This window comes from Camelus dromedarius, chromosome 6 (genome assembly GCF_036321535.1).
Source record: "Camelus dromedarius isolate mCamDro1 chromosome 6, mCamDro1.pat, whole genome shotgun sequence".
Lineage (NCBI taxonomy): Eukaryota > Metazoa > Chordata > Mammalia > Artiodactyla > Camelidae > Camelus > Camelus dromedarius.
In genome coordinates this window covers 17,271,767-17,293,417 of record NC_087441.1, presented here as the reverse complement: position 1 = coordinate 17,293,417, position 21,651 = coordinate 17,271,767, and the positions used below count along the sequence as shown (strand labels likewise).

Below are 21,651 nucleotides of genomic sequence, written 5' to 3'. Positions count from 1 at the left end.
AACTAATCCTGAATTTCAGAGAAAATATCACAGCATGTTATAGTGAGTGGTATGCTGGTAAATGTTTAACGACTGCCTCTCTTAAAAATTAAGCAAAGCAGAATAATGAAGCCCTGATTTGTAATGTTGGCTTATTGTTATGAGCTAAATTGTGTCTTCTAGATAGATATGTTGACTATATTGAATACAAATCCCCAGTACCTCAGAATGTGGCCTCATTTGGCAGTAGAATTGTTGCAAGTGTAATTAGTCAGGATGAAGTTATACTGGAGTAGGGTAGGCCTTTAATCCAACATGACTGATGTCCTTAGAAGTAGAGAAGACATATGGATGCATAGACACACACAGGGGACATGGTGTGACAATAGAGGCAGGGACTGGAGTCATGATGCAGCTGCAAGCTAAGGAATGCCAGGGACTGATGGCCACCACCAGCCTCTCAGAAGAAGCAACCTCAGAGTCTCTCGAGACTCAGAGGAAGCATGCTGCAGGGCACCATGGTTTCAGATTTCTAGCCTCCAGAATGTTGAGAGAATACATTTCTGCTGTTTTAAGCCACCTAGCTTGTGGTACTTTGTTATGGAATCTGATATACATATGAAGTAAGTACTCTCAGCATGGCCAGTTTCAACCAACTTACGTGAAGTCACTTACTAGAGCCAGGAAAAAGATGCTAACAATGGGTTCTTGCTAGCTGGTATGAGCCACCTCCAGCATACTACTGATCATAGTGTTTTCTATGAATTCTTGAATACAAACTAGTTCATAGAGTCTTTTATCCATTAATTCATGTAACAAATATATAATGAGCACCTACTATGAGCCAAGAACTAGTATAAATTCTGGGGTCATATATGGGAACAAAAAAGATAAAAATCTCTCCATGTGGGACTCCCATTTTACTGGAAGGATGTAGAAATTTATTTATATGGTATGTCAGATAGTGATATTTTTTAGGAGAAAATGGGAGTAGAAAAGAGGAATAGAGAAAAGGGATACAGCTTTAAATAGGGAAAGACCCCAAGAAAACGTGATATTTGACACTGAAGGAAGACATGAAGGAATGAAAAGAGTAAGCTCTGCAAATATCCAAGTGAAGAGAATTCCAGAATTCCAGGCAGAAAATATAGCCAGTGCGAAGATCCTAAGGCCAGGGTGTCCCTGGTTTATTGAGGAACAGCAAGGTGGCCAATGTGGCTGATGCAGAGCAAAACGTAGAAGAACAGTAGAGATGAGAGAGGTAAAGTGGATCAGAGAGAGCAGGGCTTTTTAAGGTACTCATTGAAAGTCTTTGGATGAGATGAAAATGCACTGATCAAAAAGATACATTCACCCCAATATTCATGACAGTACTATTTACAATAGCCAAGAGATGGATACAACCTAAATGACCATTGACAGATGACTGGAGAAAGAAGTTGTGGTATATTTATACAATGAAATACTACTCAGCCATAAAAAATAATAAAATAATGCAATTTGCAGCAATATGGATGGACCTGGAGATTGTCATTCTAAGTGAAATAAGCCAGAAAGAGAAAGAGAAAAAAAATACCATATGATATTACTTATATCTGAAATCTTTAAAAGAAAGACAAACAAACTTATTTACAAAACAGAAAGACTCACAGGCATAGAAAACAAACTTATGGTTTCTAGAAGGGAAGCGGGTAGGAAGGGATAAATTGGGAGTTCAAGATTTGCAGATACTAATATATATATAATAGATAAATAACAAGTTTATACTGTATAGCACAGGGAACTATATTCAATATCTTGTAGTAACTTATGGTGAAAAAGAATATGAAAACGAATATATGTATGTTCAGGTATGACTGAAGCTTTATGCTGTACACTAGAAATTGACACAACATTGTAAACTGACTATAGACACACACACACACACACACACACACCCACACCCAAAAAAAGAGAAAAAAAAAAAAAGCAATGTCACTGGTGGGTTTTAAGCAGAGGAGTGCCAGCATCTAATTTATGCTCTAAGTAGAATCACTCTGCCTTCTTATTGCATTCTTTTTCTAAGAAGTCTCTTGCCTCACTTCAGTTGGTTCTTAACATTTATCTGGGAAACTGCAGCCTTTCACACATTGCACAGGGACATGAAAAATAAAGGTTCAGCAGCAATAAAACTGCCAGGGATTTAAAACAGAGCAAAGAATGGTGGTTTAGATCTATAAAATTTTGCAGTAAAGAATGAAGCCACCACAGCCTTCACAACAAAATGAAAAGTCTACTGGTAGTCATGGATTCATTTATCATGAGCATCAAGGTGGAGTTTCTGAAATGTCCTTTTTTTGAACTGTTGTAATAGCAATGTCTTTATCTTAACAATTTCTAGAGTATAAAGGACAGACAGCTCTTCTAGAACAGTGCCTCTTGAACTCTCTTCTTTTTATTATTTTTTCTTAATTTCCCAGCTAGTGCAGAGTTGTACTTTGATAAAATACAATAAAGATAAATTACTAAGAAATTAAATACAGCATAAAGACATGCAGAATACAAGCCCAAAGTTGTATTATTAGATTTAATCAGCATAAAATCTCATCTCAGTAAATATAATAAAAATAAACAAAACAAAGGAGAAAAGGGAATTACAAAAATTGTATCCATTATTCATTGAAAGTGTGTGCCTAGTTGATAGCAGAGAAAATTTACTATTATAACTTTTAGATGTTTTATTATTATAAATAAACAAAAAGTTGTAAGTGAAGTAGGGGTTCCTCATGGTAAATGCCTACATACACACTTTGAAAAAACACCATGCCTATCAATATTTTAAAATTTTAATATGATAAGTGAGTTTATTAAATTATCTAATCTTGGTTGGAATAACAATGGTATTTGCATAGGATTATGCATGTTCTTTATTTTGTTTTCTTAACATTCCTAGTAGAATAACCAGCCTCACAGAGGTCTACTGATGGAAATGGAAGAACAGATTTTACAACACTTTCAGCGAGTTTGGGAGATATATTTTAAATTTTTGAAACAAGTAAAGCAAGTGAAGCTGTATTTTCAAAAGTCATTTTCAATTCTTTATCAGTAACCGGCTCCAATAATTTATTCCATGACATTTTGGTTCAGTTTATCTTTTGATAAAATAAGTGAATTCTGGATTCATTAATTTCTTATATGAGGATTTTTAAATGAATGATCAGTATTCTTCCATCTGCTATGGACTGAATTAAGTGCCCCCAAATTCATCTGTTGAAGGACTAACCTCTGATGTGGCTGTATTTGGAGATGGGGCCTTTAGGGAATTAATTAAGGTTAAATAAGGTTATAAGGGTGAGGCCCTACTCTAATAGGACTAGTGTTGTAAGAAAAAACACCAGAGAACTTGTTCTCTCTCACAGTGTTTCTGTGTACCAAGGAAAGGCCATATGAGGATGTAGCTGGCAAGCCAGGAAGAGAGCCCTCAGCAAAACTGAATCAGTTGGAGCCTTGATCTTGGACTTCTGTTCTCCATAACTAAGAGAAAATGAACTTCTGATGTTTGGTTACCAGTCTATAGAATTGTTAGGCAGCCCAAGGATACTAAAGCAATCAAATTCATCATGTTTGCTGTCAACACTTTGCAGATGATAATTTCCTACTGATTGATAATTATTTTAAAATTAAACCTGTGATACAGCAATATATAACAAAAACTTCATCTTCCAAGTTTCTAATTTTAAATTTTGCTCTTTGATCTTAGCTCCCATTTGGTAAAATAATAGAATTATTTCTTTTCATAGAAATATAGAGATTATTAACTATATCTATTAGCCAGTAGAACAAGGCAGCCTTTACTATTGATATGTTTAAATATTGGGATCAGCCTTATTTCTTGTCCTGAAGAAACACTAAGAATTTATTTAGTAGTACAGACACTCTTGATACAACTTCTTTCCTCAATACCAAAAATAGCTGTTTATAGACAGGTTCCATATTATCATAACTGGCTGTGTGGGAAAAAATTTTAAAAGAATCCCTGATTTATAGTATTTACTAGTTTCCTTGAAGTATATATCCCTTCATGTATAATTTAAACCTACGAACATAAAGTTACCGAACACAGCATTCCGGAGAAAAAGCTAATAATCAGTTCTGATGAGCCAGTGAAAGCCACCTCCAGTACATTGGGTCTTACGTAACTCAGACTTTGTGCTGTGTCACTAAGCGTTGTTTACGTCAGCTGACTTTTTTAAAAATCAAGACTTTCTCAGTGAGGAAAGCACTGCATTGATTTACATTCTCTCCCAAGCTGCTTAAGTAACTACTTCAGCATGTTTTCCTGATGTTGGCAGTTGCAGCATCAGAACATACCTTTATATAAAACAAAAACCGTCAACCACATTTGTTGACAAAATAATTCCTCATAATTTCCTAAAATTTAAAGCTAGTTGCATTTCTCAGCCATAAAACTAAAAGAATTTAAATCAGAGCAGAGATTCCTTTCTTCAAATCTTTATCCTTTTCAAATTGCACGTATACTAAAAGAACTGCCACAAAAAGCAGTATCTGCACATTCATCAAGTTACAATGAAAGAATGCTTTAACAGCTTTGTTTATTCAGTAAGTTGGTTTTCCATATCATTAGGCAGTTTTGGAAATCATCGAGCTATGATGGCATCAGAAAGCTGTACCTGAGCTACTTCTTTATCAGAGTCTCTGAACATTTCTCAGCAAATATCGCTAATGCTCACTCACTAATGTCTTGTCAACTGTATACGTATTTTAGTCTTAGCAATCTGAAATGCCACTTCATATAAAACTAATGTTTATTGGTAGAATTTCGAACATAGGTTTATCAGCTTTTTAATTCAGTGCTTTTTCTTTCAATTATTTTGGTTTAAAATTTTAATCCTTTATGTTTTATATATATAGTGGTCCCCCCTTACCCTTGGGTGATTCATTCTAAGATCCCCAGTGGATGCCTGAAACTGTAGATAGTACTGAATACTATATACACTATGTCTTTTTCCTCCTATATATGCATACCTATGATAAAGTTTAAGTTATAAATTAGGCTCAGTAAGAGATTAACAAGAACTAATAATCAAATAAAACAATTAAAGTAATATACTGTAATATATTGAACGTGGTCTTTCAAAATATCCTATTGTACAAATTTACTGCCTTTTTCATCTTAACTAAGCACTAATCATGCACTATAGTTGTAATTTTGCAGTTTGAGGTGCAACAGCAAAACTAGCACATATTTCTTTTTCCTTCTTCACAATTTCATGGATAGATTTTTTCTTACTGTGGTTGCTAAGGCAACTTCAACAATTTTTTTTCTTCCTTATTTAAGTCGAGAAAGTTCACTTTTTCACTTAAATGAAGCACTTTATGGCTTTTCTTTGGCATATCTAAATTGTCAGCATCAACACTCTTGCACTTTGAGGCCATTATTAAATAGAATAAGTGTTACTTGAACACAATTAATACCTCGACAGTCAATCTGGTAACTGAGATGAGATGGCTGCTAAGTGACTAAGAGGTGGAATATCCTGGAAAAAAGGTGATTCACGTCTTGGGCTGGGTGGAGCATGGCTCTGACATTTCATCATGCTACTCAGAACAGCACATAATTTAAAATGTATAAACTGTTTATTTCTGGAATTTTTGTTTAGTATTTTCAGACCATGGTTGACTATGGATAATTGAAACAGAGGAAAGCAAAACCATAGAAAAGGGTGGGGGCTACTTCAAGTAATAAATTTTGATGATTTCACAAATTCATTAGCTAAAACAGCCCCACAAATAATACACTCTGGTTTCAGCACTTCACCATCCATTGGGGGTTAAAAATCGAATTCAATATATAAACCAATACATGTTCAGATAAATTTCATTAGAGCACTTTTTGCCCTCATTTCTATAGAATCGTTTCCATTGTCCATATTCAAATACTCTTGCCACATTCAGCATATTGTCTTTTCTTGTAATAAAAAAAAAGTCTGGTGAAGCTTGTGTGGCTACATATAATTGGAGTTAAAGTAAATAATGAAAATTTTATTTCTCTGAAATAGAAAGTAATCTCATATGATATATCATAAAACAAGTTTGGTTAATTAAAATTTAATGTGATAAAAGCAAATTGATAAAAATAACTATTTATGTATCCTCAGATATTTATATAATTTGGGGTTATATTTGGCAAAGTAACCTCAAAAGGTCACACAATGTAACTTGGTTCTACTGCATATGACATGCATATGGCTTGAGTCAAAGGCAGTTCACCGTATGAATTGGAAAACAACGTGTTTAAACCTTATTCAATGACGTGAGTCCACTGATCATGTTCTTAGATCTTTCGATAAGGTCTCACTGCTGTAGATTTTTCTGAATGCTTACTCTCAGTCTCTGTACTGATCTCATCGATTAGTAACAGACAGTTCATGAACTGGCACCAATCTTTAGACCACATTGTGAGCAATACTTTTGTAGAGAAGTCTTTCCCTGATGTCAATACAGCTCAGTACATTTGTTGAATTATAAGAAGACTCATAATAAATTTCTGTTAAGATCTAGTAAAACTTAATTTGTTCTACATATTGTGATAAGTGTTTTACATGGATTATCTAGTTTAATTCTCACACAGTGCTTAATAGGTTAATGTCATTTCCAACCCCATTTTATAGGCAGAGAAACAGAGCTTAGGAAGTTTAACTAACTGATTCCTATTTCATATTGTTTCTTTGGATTATTTGAATGAAAGACAAAATGGAGTGCTTACCTTGGTAGTAAAATTTGAAGGAAGAAAAAAGACCAGCTTGTCCACAAGTAATTGCCTATTGGCCCACCCTTCTTTTATACTGGTTTGAAACTGTCATTGCTAATTATAAACGGTCCATATAAGGTTTAGGAAATGGCCTCCACATTTGCAAGGCTGTGTGCAATGCTTGTCAATAGACACCTTTCATCTACACTTCTGCTAGGAGAGGAGGATAGTCATAAGTCTCCACGTGGCAGATGATTCCAGGCTCAGGATGTCAGAGGTGGGTTGGGGAACAGGAGTGAGGAGCAGATGGGAAAATAGGATATCTGATCTGACCTTGACCTGCTTTACATGGAACTTCAGCTCCTTGAGAATTAATTCCCTTCATTCTTTCGCTTTTGCCTTTTGATGCCTTCCCTTTCCCTCCTCCACCTCCATCAATTTTCTACTGAAACATCACAGATTTAGCAGTAAGGCTTGTCTGAATGCTAATTCTGGCAGTGCAGTACAATAAAGGTGAAGCTATCCCCTCATCTTCTCTTCTGCTTTTCGGTAGGCTGAGTGATCGCTAAGTGCTTGTCCTAGATAATTAAATAAAGAGACCTACATCTTGTGTCAGTTCTATATTCATGGCAGATTAGCAGTCACTAATATTATATTTAAATATAAACTAATTGTGACCACCACCCCAATTCCTGGTTCAACACTGCCACTGTGCCTTCATAATACAGTGTAATTAGCCTGTGTGTGTGCATATGTATATGCACGTGTGTGTATATGTGTGTGTGTGTGCACACATCTATGTGTTTGTTTCTGTAGTTTTTGCCTGAGAATTCTAGAACCAAAGACTCTTCACAAGTACCTACAGTCTAGGTACTTTTCAGAACTACCTTTCTAAAACAGACTGCCTTAAAAAAGAAATTCAGAACCCTTAACCAGGATGTTAAAGTTCTTCTAGATCTCACCCCTGCTTATTCTATCTTTCTTTATGTTGCATACTGTAAGTAAACTGAATGCTTTGGTGTTGTTTGAAAGCTTTGCCGCCTCTTTAGCTGGTCCCTAGCTGGTCCCTCTCCCATCTCCCTCTTCACTCGTGGCAACTTCAGCTCATCCTTTAAGTCTCATCCTAGATGTTAGCTCCTCTCAGGCAAAAATCTTCCTTGGCATGGCCCCCTTCCCCTTCTTTGTGCTTCTGTGGCCTGTCTTCCTTTCCCTTCACTGATTGCAGCTCTGTGGCTATTCAGTGGTGTATTCAGTGGCCAGACTACCCCGCCCTGTAATTGCCTTGGCAGCAGGGGCCTTGCCTCTACTTTTTAGCATTGAATCCACAGCAGTAAGCAAAATGCCTAACTCATACAAGATTCTTAGTGAATAAATATTGAACGAATAAAGCCAGTCTCAGTTACTATTGAAAAAGCTGCCATTTACTCTATAAAAATTCCAATAGTTGACACCACTTGGCTTAAATTACATTACCTTACATTTCTTCAACCTTTGTAAATACAGTTAACGTTGTACTTTATAGAATGTTATGCTTGTTTAGATGTGTTTTTGAAAATATTGTTTTTATTATGCTTTTCTTCTTTCCCTGGTTTGTGGTAATCTTTGGATTATTTGTGAAGAATTACAGTTTTATTATTGGGCAGACACAATCACTTGAATTCATTACACAAATAAAATTGCTTTACTCTCTAGACTGTAATTATTTTAATTGAATGAAAATAGGATTTTTCTAAAATGTACAATTTTTAAATGAATATTATTGCTTGTATGTTGTTTTTTTTTTTTACTATCAGTTGGCTTATTAAATTATTTTAATTGCTATAATGCAAAAGAAACACTCCTGCGGCTCCTGTTAAGTTATAACTGGTAGAATTAGAGACAGTATTCTCCTGCTGCTAATATCAGAATTTATTGAGTAGAAGAAATCTTATTATTTAAGTTGGATTGTGAAATTTCACAGGACTAGAACAATGCTTTTATGGGAAGAGAACAACCTTGTGAAAAAAACTGCTGTATAAAAATGTTGAGGGGAGATAGGAAATAAGAAGTCTTGTATATTTGTGAGGAATACTTAAGACATGTAGCTCCCTGTTAGATGTTCGTCCTGTTCATCCACATTGTGCAGTTTCATTTCCGGACCCCAGATAGAAAATGAACTCAAAATTGAGAAACAGATGGAGCAGCAGAAGCTGCTAGAGGCTGTGAATATGCCTCATAAGAGTTCATCACTGCCTGAGGCTGGTCAGCGCCCAGCACAGCAGGATTCACTCCAGACACTGGGGTGAGCAGACCTCTGCAGGGTCATCTCTGGTCAAGCACAATCTACACCACCACCACTACCACAACCACCACCACCACCACCATCGACAGCAAAAGAGAAAACCTATACCACTATCAGAAGAGCTGCTGGCTTTGTTTTTAAGTGTGCTCCAGAAGAAATTCACCAAAAACAATATTCCAGTAAAAACCCCCAATACCATAACAGCGAAAATATTTTTAAAATTTCTGTAACTACATTTGACAAGAGGTACGTAGATGAAATGATTAAAATCTATACAAACCATGAGTTGCTTTATGGGTATTTTTCCATGCCTTTTTATTGTTAGCATTCTCTTACGCCTCACCTGTGATAGATTTAAAATGTCATACCAAACTTCAGCAATTAAAACTTCAAAAGATAGTCACCAAGTAATCCTAGTTGAATATTTTCTCTATCACATCTTGGTTCTCCTTGGATATTTATGACCTCTTGGGTTTAACACCAACTCTAATTTATAGAAGGGAGTTGTCTAGACAGAGCAGGGAAGGGCCTTGACCAATGACAAAGGGGATTTAGGGCTCCACCCCACTTAACCAAAGACTTCAAATTGTCTATATTCACGAACAAAACTTTACTCCTATGATGTGCTCCTCGGTGTTGGTGTGCAAAAGAGCAGGCGGTCACACTTTCGCTGCTTCTAGCACTGACGTATGATCCTTGCTTTTATAAATTCAGAATGATTTTTTTAAATGAATGCAAATAAACATTATAAAAGTTTCATTTCATACACTTTTAAAAATTGTAGTTTTCTTGTTCAGACTGTATGCACACACTGAAGTCTCACATAATATTAAACCTTGGGGAGAAACACACTTCAAGCCTCAACTTTATGTCAGAAAGTAGTTATTTCCTTCACGTTATAGGTCATTTTGATTTTAAATATATACTCATAGGCAGAATATCTTGAAAGCTTAACTGGCTTTATTCTTACCTTCTTTTTCAGCATTACATGGACTGTAGCTCACATCTTCAAACTGCATGTAGATGTAGTTATGACATTAAGGTGAATATATCTAAATAAACTAGCTCAAAATTTTCTAAGTAGATTGAGGATATATGAAGATAAATGAGTGGACTCTTTTTCTTTTAATCAATTTGATTGGCCAGCATATTTGGTGATGGTGAGTAGAGAAGGACTTCCCCTGCAAAATACTCAGGCCATTTGTCACCAGGGGCCAGATCTGAATGACTTCATTAAGTAATAGCCTTACAACACTTGAGGACTTCCTGCAGTCCTTAGGCTAACAGTTCCTAGGGTGAGATATATGCCCTCACTCCATCTTCTGCTACACTTCTCTCTATACTCCAGCAAACTGACTCTCTGAATTCCTTGAAAGAGGCTTGGTCTTGTCTGTATGTTAGATAATCTATCAGGAACTTTCTTCACCAATCCCTACTCATCCTTTGGGTCTCAGTTCAGACATCACTTTCTCGGGAAAGCCATCCCTAATCATGTCTCTCTTCACCCACAACACATGCTTGCATAAACACCAGACTAATTTAGACCCCCAAGCCCCTCCTTTGTCGCTTCTCCTTCTTTACCTCAATAGTGTTTGTAATTCTTGCTTAACGTCCCACAAGTCTGTAACACTAGGGGGAGGAGAATAACATGTCTCATTCTCACTTGGGTCCTGAGCATAGCACTGCACCTGGCACATAGGGGGTGCTAGGTAAATGCTGAAGGAAAGACGGAAGGAAGGAAGGGAAGAAACAGAGAAAAGAAAGATCCATGCAAAATATTAAAATCTATCTTCTAGTGGATTTGGAAGAAGTATATAGACATTCCCTTGTCTGGCTGGTTAGATGGTACTGTACTGTACCTCCAAATTCCATTAGTTCTGAATCATGTCAACTATAGGTTCTGCAATCCTTGATCTGGTGAAAATGCAGCTCCGGTGTGGTTCACTGGGAAGATTCTTGAATGAAATTATAGCAATTAGCTTATCTAAGTGGAGGACACATTTATCTCAGTTGCTATCAGGTGACAAAGAGAGGAGTGAGCTATTGTCAGTCATATGGATCTGGCCCAGCTCCCTGCTCTGTGAGCAGCAAGCGGTGAAACACTTTCTCTGGCAGAAACTGAAGGGTTGTGCTCCAGAAACTGCAGGACACTACTCTGTGGGTAGAGGAAGAAATCCACCACTTGACGAAGACAGTTTAATGTTCTCCTAAGCTTGACTAAACTTTAGACAAATTTCTTCCTGACCTTATGTCCCTTGAATTCCCTTAGAGCACTTACTTTCAAAAGCATTCTAATAGTTCTTTCTCTGACCCTTTGTAATGTAAATTTTCTCTCAGCCTCTCACTAGTTTTACAACAGAGAAAACTCCTTGTCCAGGGACCTGGGTGCCATCCCTTGAAATGTAATCATTAAGAATGATAGCAGACCCCTATCTCCCAGTTTTTATGGGACATGGGAGCCTAATTTAGATAAGTGACAATTATCAAACACAGATGGATTAGTCACATTGCCAAGATCCCCTCAGTGTCCTCCAGGACATTCTCACTGGCTCATCCTCGCATTTAAAACTCTCCCACCCTTTGCTTCAGCAGAACTGAGGTCAGTATCTCTGCCCTGTTGGAAAAGTCTTGTATAAAGTCTTCTTTGCCTGTTTAACTCTGGTGCAGTTTTTCTTTGACACCCTCTTGGGAAGGGATCACAGCCAATTACATGAGATCTGACCTGGCTCATGTGTACCATTGAATTAAACTGGAGACACATCACTCATGGTAGATGTGAATGTTCTAGAAGGTGAACTTTAAAAATTTGAACCTATGAATGAAATGTCAGTGAACTTCCATTTAGTGAGCAGGAGGATTATTTTTATTTTTATTTTTGTGAGTGAGACTTTTTTTAAATGCTGTTATTTTAAAATAGCACTTTTTTTTTTTTTTTTTGAGAGCATCTGGTCACTTCTAAGAGTTGCAGATTTGAACAATGTCCAGGAGCAAAAATCTGTGGTTGTCTTATTTCTGAGCTAAATCAATTTTCTACACCATAGAATGCAGCTTGTGTAATGGTTTTGATTGCCACCTTGAAAACTTGCCTAGCTCTTACTGAGAAGCCCTGAGTGCCTGGGTTTTATTTTCTTCCAATTTGGAGAGCAGCTGATGGGCTCTGTGGTCTCATAAAGAGCACTGGGCTTAGGAGCCAGACTGCTTGGATCCATATCTGGGATCCACCAGAACTTCAACTAGTTGCTGAACATCTGACTCAGTAAAAATGAGTAGTGTGGAATCTGATGACTAGTAAATGCTCAATAAATGTTGGTTCTTGTAATTGTTACTATTCATCATATTCATCATTACTTTCACTACTGCGAAAAACAAACTCACCACAAAAATTAAAAAAATCATTTACGGATAGCAGTGCTGGCTTGAAATAGACTTTCAGTCTTGCTGAATTGCTTCATTTATGCATAACTCAGAGTCCTATTTGTGAGACTTTTGTCTTTCTCTCTCCCCATCCCTATCCCTGCATTTTTTTTTTTAGTGATGGCTGGGCAGACAGAGATGAAGTCATTGAAGGTTATGAGGTGGAAGCCAACGGGGGAATCACGATAAAGCTACAGTCTCCAGAGGTCAGGTCATTTGATGATTATTTCCTGAAACTGAGGCTGGACACTAACACAAGGAATCCTTGGTTCCCTGAGTTCTGGCAACATCGGTTCCAGTGCCGCCTACCAGGACACATTCAGGAAAATCCCAACTTTAAAAGAATCTGCACAGGTAACTCGTATTCACAAAGTCACAACTCAGGTTTTGGTCACCTCTTCCAGCTTGTTGAGTGAGCATAGAAGATGCCAAGGCTGGAGATATCAAAACTAAATTGCCAGCTTAACTTATAAAATAGCTAGAATGAGGAGGGAGTGTGCATTGCCTCATGTTTCTAGATTCTGGAATGATGCTTTGGTCTCTGGTGGAACAAGCTAGAAGAACCAATAATATAGGCAAAGGAAAGGCAAACTGAGAATTCAGGTATCTAGTATTCAGGCTAGAGGGAAGAGATTTTATTGCAGGTATGCTTAGCAGACGTTAGCCACAGATATAAGTATGCAGCACTGGTTTGATCCCGTTTTCTTTATGACTTGCTTTGATATGAAAGTCAGCAGAAGATGAGATAATGTCACCTGGGGACACACTGCCAACATGGGTGTATGTGGGCACAGATGACAAGAAACTCTATACTTTCATCTGTAAACAGGAATGCACAGGGTTTGATGAACTCCACAGGATGCCCCCCCCACCCCCTGCCACCAGGAACTATCAGTTAAGACTTCTTAATGCGGTAACTTTATGAGTGTTGTCATTCCTGCATAGACACTGCTGTCCCCTGTTGGGTTTGTTTTTTTTTTTTTTTCCCCTAGTATTGTCTATTGTGACAAAGATAGATTCCCTTTGGTCTGTCTTAGTGCCATTCAAAGTACATGCTGGGTTAATAACATAGCATGGTGGGTAGGCATTAAAGTCTCTATCCATGACCAAATTTGTATTGTAGCACAGTGATATGACACATATTTCCTACAGGCTGGGAAGATTTTATTGAGAAATGTCTAGAACCCATTCATTCATACAACGCATATATAAAACACTATATACAAACCCCCAAAACGGACAGAAAGGTGTATAATCCATGACTGTCAAACTAGAGAAATGTGTGGTCTCTTTGGCAGATCAAAACAGATAATACACATGATATAGATAAATAACAACCAAAGACAATGAGTTTTTATAAGACAGCGTAAGAATATGGCTAATTATAAAAATCATTTCTAGTTTTAATAACATTCACATTTTGGTGTTAGAAAATTATTTTAAATACCAGTATATTTAACAGCAGTGACGTATGTCTGGCTCATTAAGGTTCAGCAGAGTTCACTGAGAGTTTGCTTGGTGTGAATCTGTTTTCAATCAATCAAGGTTTTTAAGATGTCCTTGGTACAGCTTCTTGGGAGGCTGAGAGCTAGGAAAAGGGGAGAGAGATGCTGAATAGTTAGCCAGTTCTGTCACATACGTATCTCTACTGACTTCTCTCAAATAATAGACTAAAAGAAGTTAAGAATTCTAGAGGACCAATAAATTACCTAGTGCATTATTCTTATTTGAAAAGTAACGATATTGAGGATGAAGGGGCTTCATATAGTTAATGGAATTAGAACATACATGCCTTACCTCACAATACTTGACTACTTTAGGACTTAGACTTTCGTAATAGATTGTCTTTTATTGTTCTCTGTTTTCTGATGCATGTTGTTTCTTAAACTGTAAGATCTTTGAAGATAGAGAGCTCTTGCAACCGTCACAGAACCCTGTACAACGTTGATCTCTGGAATCTCAGTCATTTTTTTAGCAATGGATTGATCGGTTAATTTATATTCTTTTAGTGTATGTAGTCAATGAGTTTTCCTTTACTTGAAAGTAAAGGACTATTATTTTTAAAATGAAATATATTTAATTTATTCAACATTCTACAAAACTTATTGAGCACCTACTATATGCAAGGCTTTAATCTAGGAGATGGAAATACAGCAGAAAACTAAAAAGAAAAGAACTGTTATCAATAGCCTTACATTTCAGTGCAGGGAAATAATAAACAAATATAAATTAAGCAAAATATATTCTCACTTAACTAATCATAAGAGCACTGAAGAAGGTAAAGTAAAGAATAGGGGTAGGGTAGGGAATGATGGAATGGAGGCACTGCAGTTTTAAGGAGAAGGGCCAGAGAAAGCTTCACTGAGAAGGTGACATTTGATTAAAGATGTGAGAGTGAGCCATGCAAACACTGGGGAAGGGCATTCCAAGTAGAAGGAATAGCAAATATAAAGAGGCACTCTCATGCCTGACTCAAGAGGAGAACAGTAAGGAGCTCAGGCTGGATGGAGCCAGTGAGTAAACAGAATAGTAAGAGATAAGTCAGAGAGGCACACAGAGGAAAAGGTCATGCAGGACTTGACTGTCCTTTGTAAGAACTTTGGTTTTGTTCTGAGTGAGACGGGAAGCCATGGGGAAGTTTGAGCACAGCAGAGACAGAATCAACCTTACCTTTTCTGAATAGAATTACTTTTGCTGCAGTTTTAAAGTTTTGACAGAAAGGAGAAAGGCAGAAGGAAGCAGAGGAATGAGGAGATCCTTGTAATAATGCAGGTGAGAGTGTGGTGGATTGGGCCATGGTTGTGGCAAGCAAGATGGAGAGAAGTGATTGACTTCTGAGTATATTTTGAAGAAAAGCTGACAGGATTGTGAAGAATGACTCTGGTCTGAGCAACTGAAAAGATGGTGTCACCGCTGATTGAGATGGAGAAGATTCCAGGAAAAGCAGGTTGGGGAAGAATCAGGAGCTGGATTTCAGATGAGTTAAGTTTGAGATACCTATTAGTGATACAACTATATATGTCATTTTGTCATTGTGTTTCATTAGGAAAATTCAGAATACTACTTATTAAAAATGCTTAGATGTCTTTATACAAGAATTTCCAGGAAAACATCTGGAGACCTGAGGTTTTGGAATAAAAGCTAGACCTCTGCAGCCATGTACAATAACACTTTGAATTTTCATTTGTACATGCAAATATCAAGGTTAAAGTCTGAACTTGGTGAGCATTCATAGCAAGAAATAAAAATTGGCCCTTTCAGTAATTATTCTTATATTATGCTTGACTCTCAAAGCTACTTTTAAGAGCTTCTTATGTGATTACAAAATTTAATAAACATGTTTTTATTTGCATTTTATTCTGGAGTCAAGTTCAGCAAATATTTCCCTTTGTTCTTAGTTCTAAGGAAGGCAGAAGACTTATTTAACTTTTCTACTTGGAACTAATTCATAAAGGTTATTAATCTTTTCTGCTGCAAAAATCCTAGAATCATATCTTTAGCAGTGTTTATTTATGTTACCTTCGTGTGTATGCATTCATGTACACTTACTCTTCTGTTTTAATCTCTGTATGAAATTGACTTCAGTGTTATTGCAGAACAACATAAACTTTCACTCCATGTATCATTCTTCTCTACTTGATATTCTTGAACATCAAATGAATTCCATAGTCTTCTAATGAATATGCAGACACACTTATGAAAATTAATGTGAAGAAGTCGAAGTAACCTTTCCATACTATTGATAGCTGCTCTTCCTGTCATTTATTTTTACCTCTTCTAATTGGGTCATTTTGGTGTTTTGGAAAATTTTGATAATTGCAGTTAGTCTCCATAGAAACCTTTATTGAGCTTAATTTCAGATGTCACTATTTAAATAAAGAGTTTACACGCACTAGATCATCAGTCTGAATATTAAGGGTCCTGATCCCAGGATGAATAATCTGGGAATCACTGTGGCTAATTAAAAAGTACTTCATGCAAAATCTACATCACTGCTTAATTAGTTGAGTATATCAAGGGATTGGAGATATGTTGGAAAAGCACGAACTGAAACATCCAAGTCTAACTTCTAAAAAATTAATCATTGTGAGGACAGTGGAAAAGTAGGAATAAAGCAAATCAACATCACTCTCCTTCGATAAATGTCTTAGTTGCTTGTAGCCTTTGTGTCATGTTGGCAGTGGTATAGTGCTTTATCACTCCTGATGAGAACTGCTAAAATGATTCCATAGAAGCTGAGAGAGCATTTGGAAGCTCAGCCATTGGGTCCAGCACTGGTTCAGTGAGGCATCTGCCGCATGACTTGGAAGACTTCACTTAACCCATGAGTCTCAATTTCTACAACTGTAACATGGGAACAATTTCTGCTTTACACAGGTGTGAGAATTGAATGAAATAATGCAAGTGAAATGCTTTGCAACCTGTAAATCCTTTTACAAATATAAAGTGTTATTATTAATGTCATGTCTTACCATAAAACAAATGATGTATGACAGGGGTCATTTCATTAAAAATTATAGTTTTTGAAATTATAAATTTAATATAACTACATTCCAAATATGGAAACTGGAAAAAAATAAACACACAACCCTTAATCAATCATCCTTACACAGTGCCAATATAGGTATTTTCTTTTATTTATTACTTATTTTTTCTATGTAAGATTTTATACTTTTTTCTGTTGGCCAAAGCAGTACATACTACTATGCTTATCATATGCAAATTGAAAAAAATAGAAAAGCATAAGAAAGATGAAGAGGATTAAGAATTTGCTTTTATATAATTACTGTTAATTATTGTTAAATTTTTAATTTATTTCTACTAAAAACTCTCATTAAATTTTTAGTATATTTTTATCTTTTTATAGTTTTAAATTATGAAGTTAATATAATTCTATATATTGCTTATTAAAATGAATACAGCCTTTTCTTTTAAATTTATGAAATTCTCTGTCATTAAATTATTTCATTCCTAATGACTATATAATGTTCTGCAAACAAGCTATAATTTATTTAACCATTTCATTTTCAATTCTTCATAAATTGAAAAAAAAAGCTTCAGTGTTGCAATACAAATTCCTCTTCCTAATTTTTTTTTGCACTCAGATAGTTTTCTTAAGATACATTTCCAGGAGTTGAATTACTCAATCAAAAGATATGAATATTTCTAAGGCTTTTGAAAATAAGGAGTTCCAAAAGACAACTCCCACCATCACTGCATGAAATTCTATGTACTTTTTCATGTTGTTTTGCATAATTATAATCATAGTGTACATATAATTCTGTATCTTAATTTCACTTAGGATTATACTTTACTTTTTTAATGTTGCTGCATGGCCTTTGTAACTACCATTTTAATAGTTCCATAATATTCTATTCAATGAATATACTATAATTATTTAGCCATTCTTATACTATTGAATATTTAGTTGCTTCTAATTTTCCTTCTTATTAAAAAAAAACCCACTGAATATGGTACAGAGTTTTCATGGTTGTTATTGTTACTATTTTTGGATTGTTCCCTCACTGTAGATTACTAAATATGTAATTATTGGTCTAAGAACATAGCAGTTTTGGGGTCCCTTGAAAACAAATATTACCATCCTCCCTCATCTGAAAGATGGCAGTTTTAAGATTTGCTGTGGCTCTCAGTGTATTAACTGTATGGGTTTACTGGGTTCACTATGTCCCCACCAACCTTTTTCATAATCTAGTGTATTTATAGCCATAGTTTTACTTTTTCCCCTTATTCTTTGTACCAATTGGGAACAGATGGTCACAATGCTTTTTAAAGTTAGTATATCCTTGTACTTGGTTATTACCCAAGACATAATGAAAGAATTTTGATGGCATTTGTAATGCTTACCAACAGCTGAGGACCAGTAAGATAAGGACAGCAGGTCTGATGGGATGAGATTTCAAGACTTCCAATCATATGGATACTCGTCCCAGTAGTGTGGAGACTACCAATCACAATTTTTAGATTGGTACTAATTTTTATAATATATTTGCCTCATCAGGTCATCAGGTTATAAACTTTATGGAATTTCTGTTTTGAATTAAGTTATTATGGAAGGCTGTATACAATTGGCCCATTGCAGTTTGATCTAGATTAAGATGATCTGTAGACTGAAATGGGTTCCAATGTACTTCAGCCCATTAGGTCTCAGGGCAATAACTTCTCTTTGCCTTTGTAAGTTTGGCCTAAACACCAATATTCATTCCTGAAGAATATCATTGTCCTTTAAACAAGAAGTCAGTAGTCTTAAGTGGAGTTTGTGGAAGACTTTACAATTCTTCACACTTTTCTGTATCCATGCTCTTTAAAAATCTGACTTTGTAGCTCCTTCGATTAAGAGATAGAGTTTTGTTCCTGACCTCATGAATCTGGATTGCCCTTATAGCTTATTAATTCCAAGTCTAGGTCTCAAGCGGCTTGACCTGCTCCCACTCTCTTTCTTCGAGTCCTCCCTCAGCCGTGTGTAAAAGCCTGAGTTAGCCTTCTAGAAGATGAGAGATGACATGGAGCCGAAATAGGATAACCTCTCTGTTGAGGTCATCCTGAATAAGCCAGTTCCCAGCCAGTCCACTAGCTTACTGTTAATACATGAACAAACCCAGCTGAGATGAGTCGTGGTCCAGCCCAGAGCAGCAGAATGCCCCAGTTGACCCCCAGATTTACGAACTAAATAAATACTGTTGTTTTAAGCCCCTGAGCCTCAGGATAGTTTGTTATGCAGCATTATTGTGCCAATAGATAACAGATAAAAGGTCTCCATAGCCTGATATTCCGTGATCCTCTCATAGAGCAATAGTTGGTTTAATTAAACAGAGAAACATAATTCCTTAACCCAATGCTAGAATTCTCAGTCTTTCCCTGCTGTAAGAAGAATGGTACAGTATTGCATCCTGCATTTCATGGAACAAAGCCAAACATTTTTATAGATCCTGTAATGAAGATTTCAAAGTCCCCTGATCCAGGGCAGTAAAACTCTTCCACTTAGTAATTCTGATATGCATACAGAAAATGCTGATGAATGGAGCGCAGTTACAGCTGAGTCAAACAAACACCCTTAAAACAGGAGTCATAGGTTCTCAGACAATGCTGGTAAAAGTTGCCTTATGGAGCTACGTTTCAAAGGCCTTAGATATTTTTAGTCTGTTTGAGCTGCTTTAGAAAATTACCATAGACTGTGAGTGGCTTAAACAACAGAAATTATTTTTCATATTTCTGGAAGCTAGAAATTCTGAGATCAGGATGCCAAGGCAATTAGATCTTGGTGAGGGCTCTTTTCTTGGTTTCCTCACAGGGTAGAGAGAGGAAACAAGCTCTTTTCTTACAGGGGCACTAATCACATCATGAGGACTCCACACTCAAGAATTCAAGACCCAATTACCTCCACAAAGCCCTATCTCCAAATACCATCACATTGGAGATTAGGGTTTAAACATAAGAATTTTGAGAAACATTCAATTAGTAGCAGGTGTGTTTAAATCTTTTGGTTGGAAGAATAATAATGAACTGAACTTGTGTCCCATCTGGACATTATAATTTCTCAGACAAATCTCATTATCACTCATAGATGAAGTTCTGAAAATAATATTGTACTATATAACCATAGTTTTGGTCTGACTATTTCTTTTCTTTTTATATTGAAGTATAGTTGATGAGTCTGCCTTTTTATATTTTTTATTTAATTTTTAAAAATTTTATACAGTTTTTAAAGGTTATTTTCCATTTACAGTTATCACAAAATATTGGCTATATTCCAGGTGTTTTACAATACATCCTTGAGCCTGTCTTACACCCAATAGTTTGTAGCTCCCACTCCTCAACCCTTATATTGTCCCTCCCTCTTGGTAACCACTAGTTTTTCTCTATATCTGAATATGCTTTTTTTTTTTTTTGGTTATATTCACTAGTCTGTCATTTTTAGATTCCACATATAATATCCTACAGATACCAAACAGTATTTGTCTTTGTCTTATTTCTCTTAGCATGATGCCCTCCAAGTCCATCCATGTTGCTGCAAATGCAAAATTCTGTCCTTTTTGTGACTGAATAGTATTCCCTTGTGCGTGTGTGTGTGTGTGTGTGTGTGTGTACGCATATATATCACATATTCTTTATCCATTTATCTGTTGATGGACACTTAGATTATTTCTGTATTTTGGCAATTGTAAATAATACTGCTATGATTATTTGGGTGCATGTGTTATCTTTTCAAATTAGTATCTTCACTTTTCTTGGATATATACCCAAGAGTAGAATTACTGGGTCATATGGTAATTCAATTTAGTTTTTTGAGAAACTTCCATACTGTCTTGGACAGTGGCTGCACCAATTTGCATTCCCACCAACAGTGTATGAAGTTTCCCTTTTCTCCACATCCTCGCCAACATTTGTTATTTGTGTTCTTTTAGATGATAGTCATCCTGACAATATGAGATGAGATCTCATTGTGATTTTGATTTATATTTCCCTGGTGATTAGTGATGCTGACCATCTTTTCATGTGTGTGTTGGCTGTCTACACTTCCTCTTTGGAAAAATATCTATTCAGTTCTTCTGCCCATTTTTTTAATTGGGTTGTTTGTTTTTTGGGTGTTGAGTTGTATGAACTGTTCATATGTGTTGGATATTAGTCCCTTATCAGCCATATAATTTGCAAATATTTTCTCCCATTCAGTAGGTTGTCTTTTCATTTTGTCAGTGGTTTCCTTTGCTGTGAAAAACTTTTAAGTTTAATTAGGTCCCATTTGTTTATTTTTGCTTTTATTTTATCTGTTTTAGGAGGCAGATCCAAAACATTGTTGTGATTTATGTCAAAGATATGTCCTGCCTATGTTTTCCTCTAAGGGTCTGGTCTTACATTTAGGTCTTTAATTCATTTTGAGTTTATTTTTGTGTATGGTGTTAGAGTATGTTCTAATTTCATGCTTTTATGTGCAGCTGTCCAGTTTTCCCAGCACCACTTATCGAAGAGACTATCTTTTCTCCTTTGTATATTCTTACTTCCTTTGTCATAAATTAATTGGCCATATGTGCATAGGTTTATTTCTAGGTTTCTATCCTGTTCCATTGATCTATGTGTCTGTTGCTATGCCAGTACCATACTGTTTTGATTACCGTAGTTTTGTAGTACAGTCTGAAGTCTGGGAGCATGATTCCTCCAATTCTGTTCTTTTTTCTCAAAGTTGTTTTGACTATTTGGGATACTTTGTGTT

The 21,651-nt window shown here is 36.0% G+C and overlaps 1 protein-coding gene across 1 annotated transcript in view; it reads left to right on the top strand.

Annotated features, from left to right (window-relative positions):
- The window catches only part of GRM1 (glutamate metabotropic receptor 1), a 349,171-nt gene that overhangs the window by 235,405 nt on the left and 92,115 nt on the right, over window positions 1–21,651 (top strand). The window contains exon 4 of the mRNA XM_010983731.3: window positions 12,544–12,779. Coding sequence (XP_010982033.2) covers window positions 12,544–12,779 — 236 coding nt within the window. The remainder of the gene's footprint in view (window positions 1–12,543; window positions 12,780–21,651) is intronic.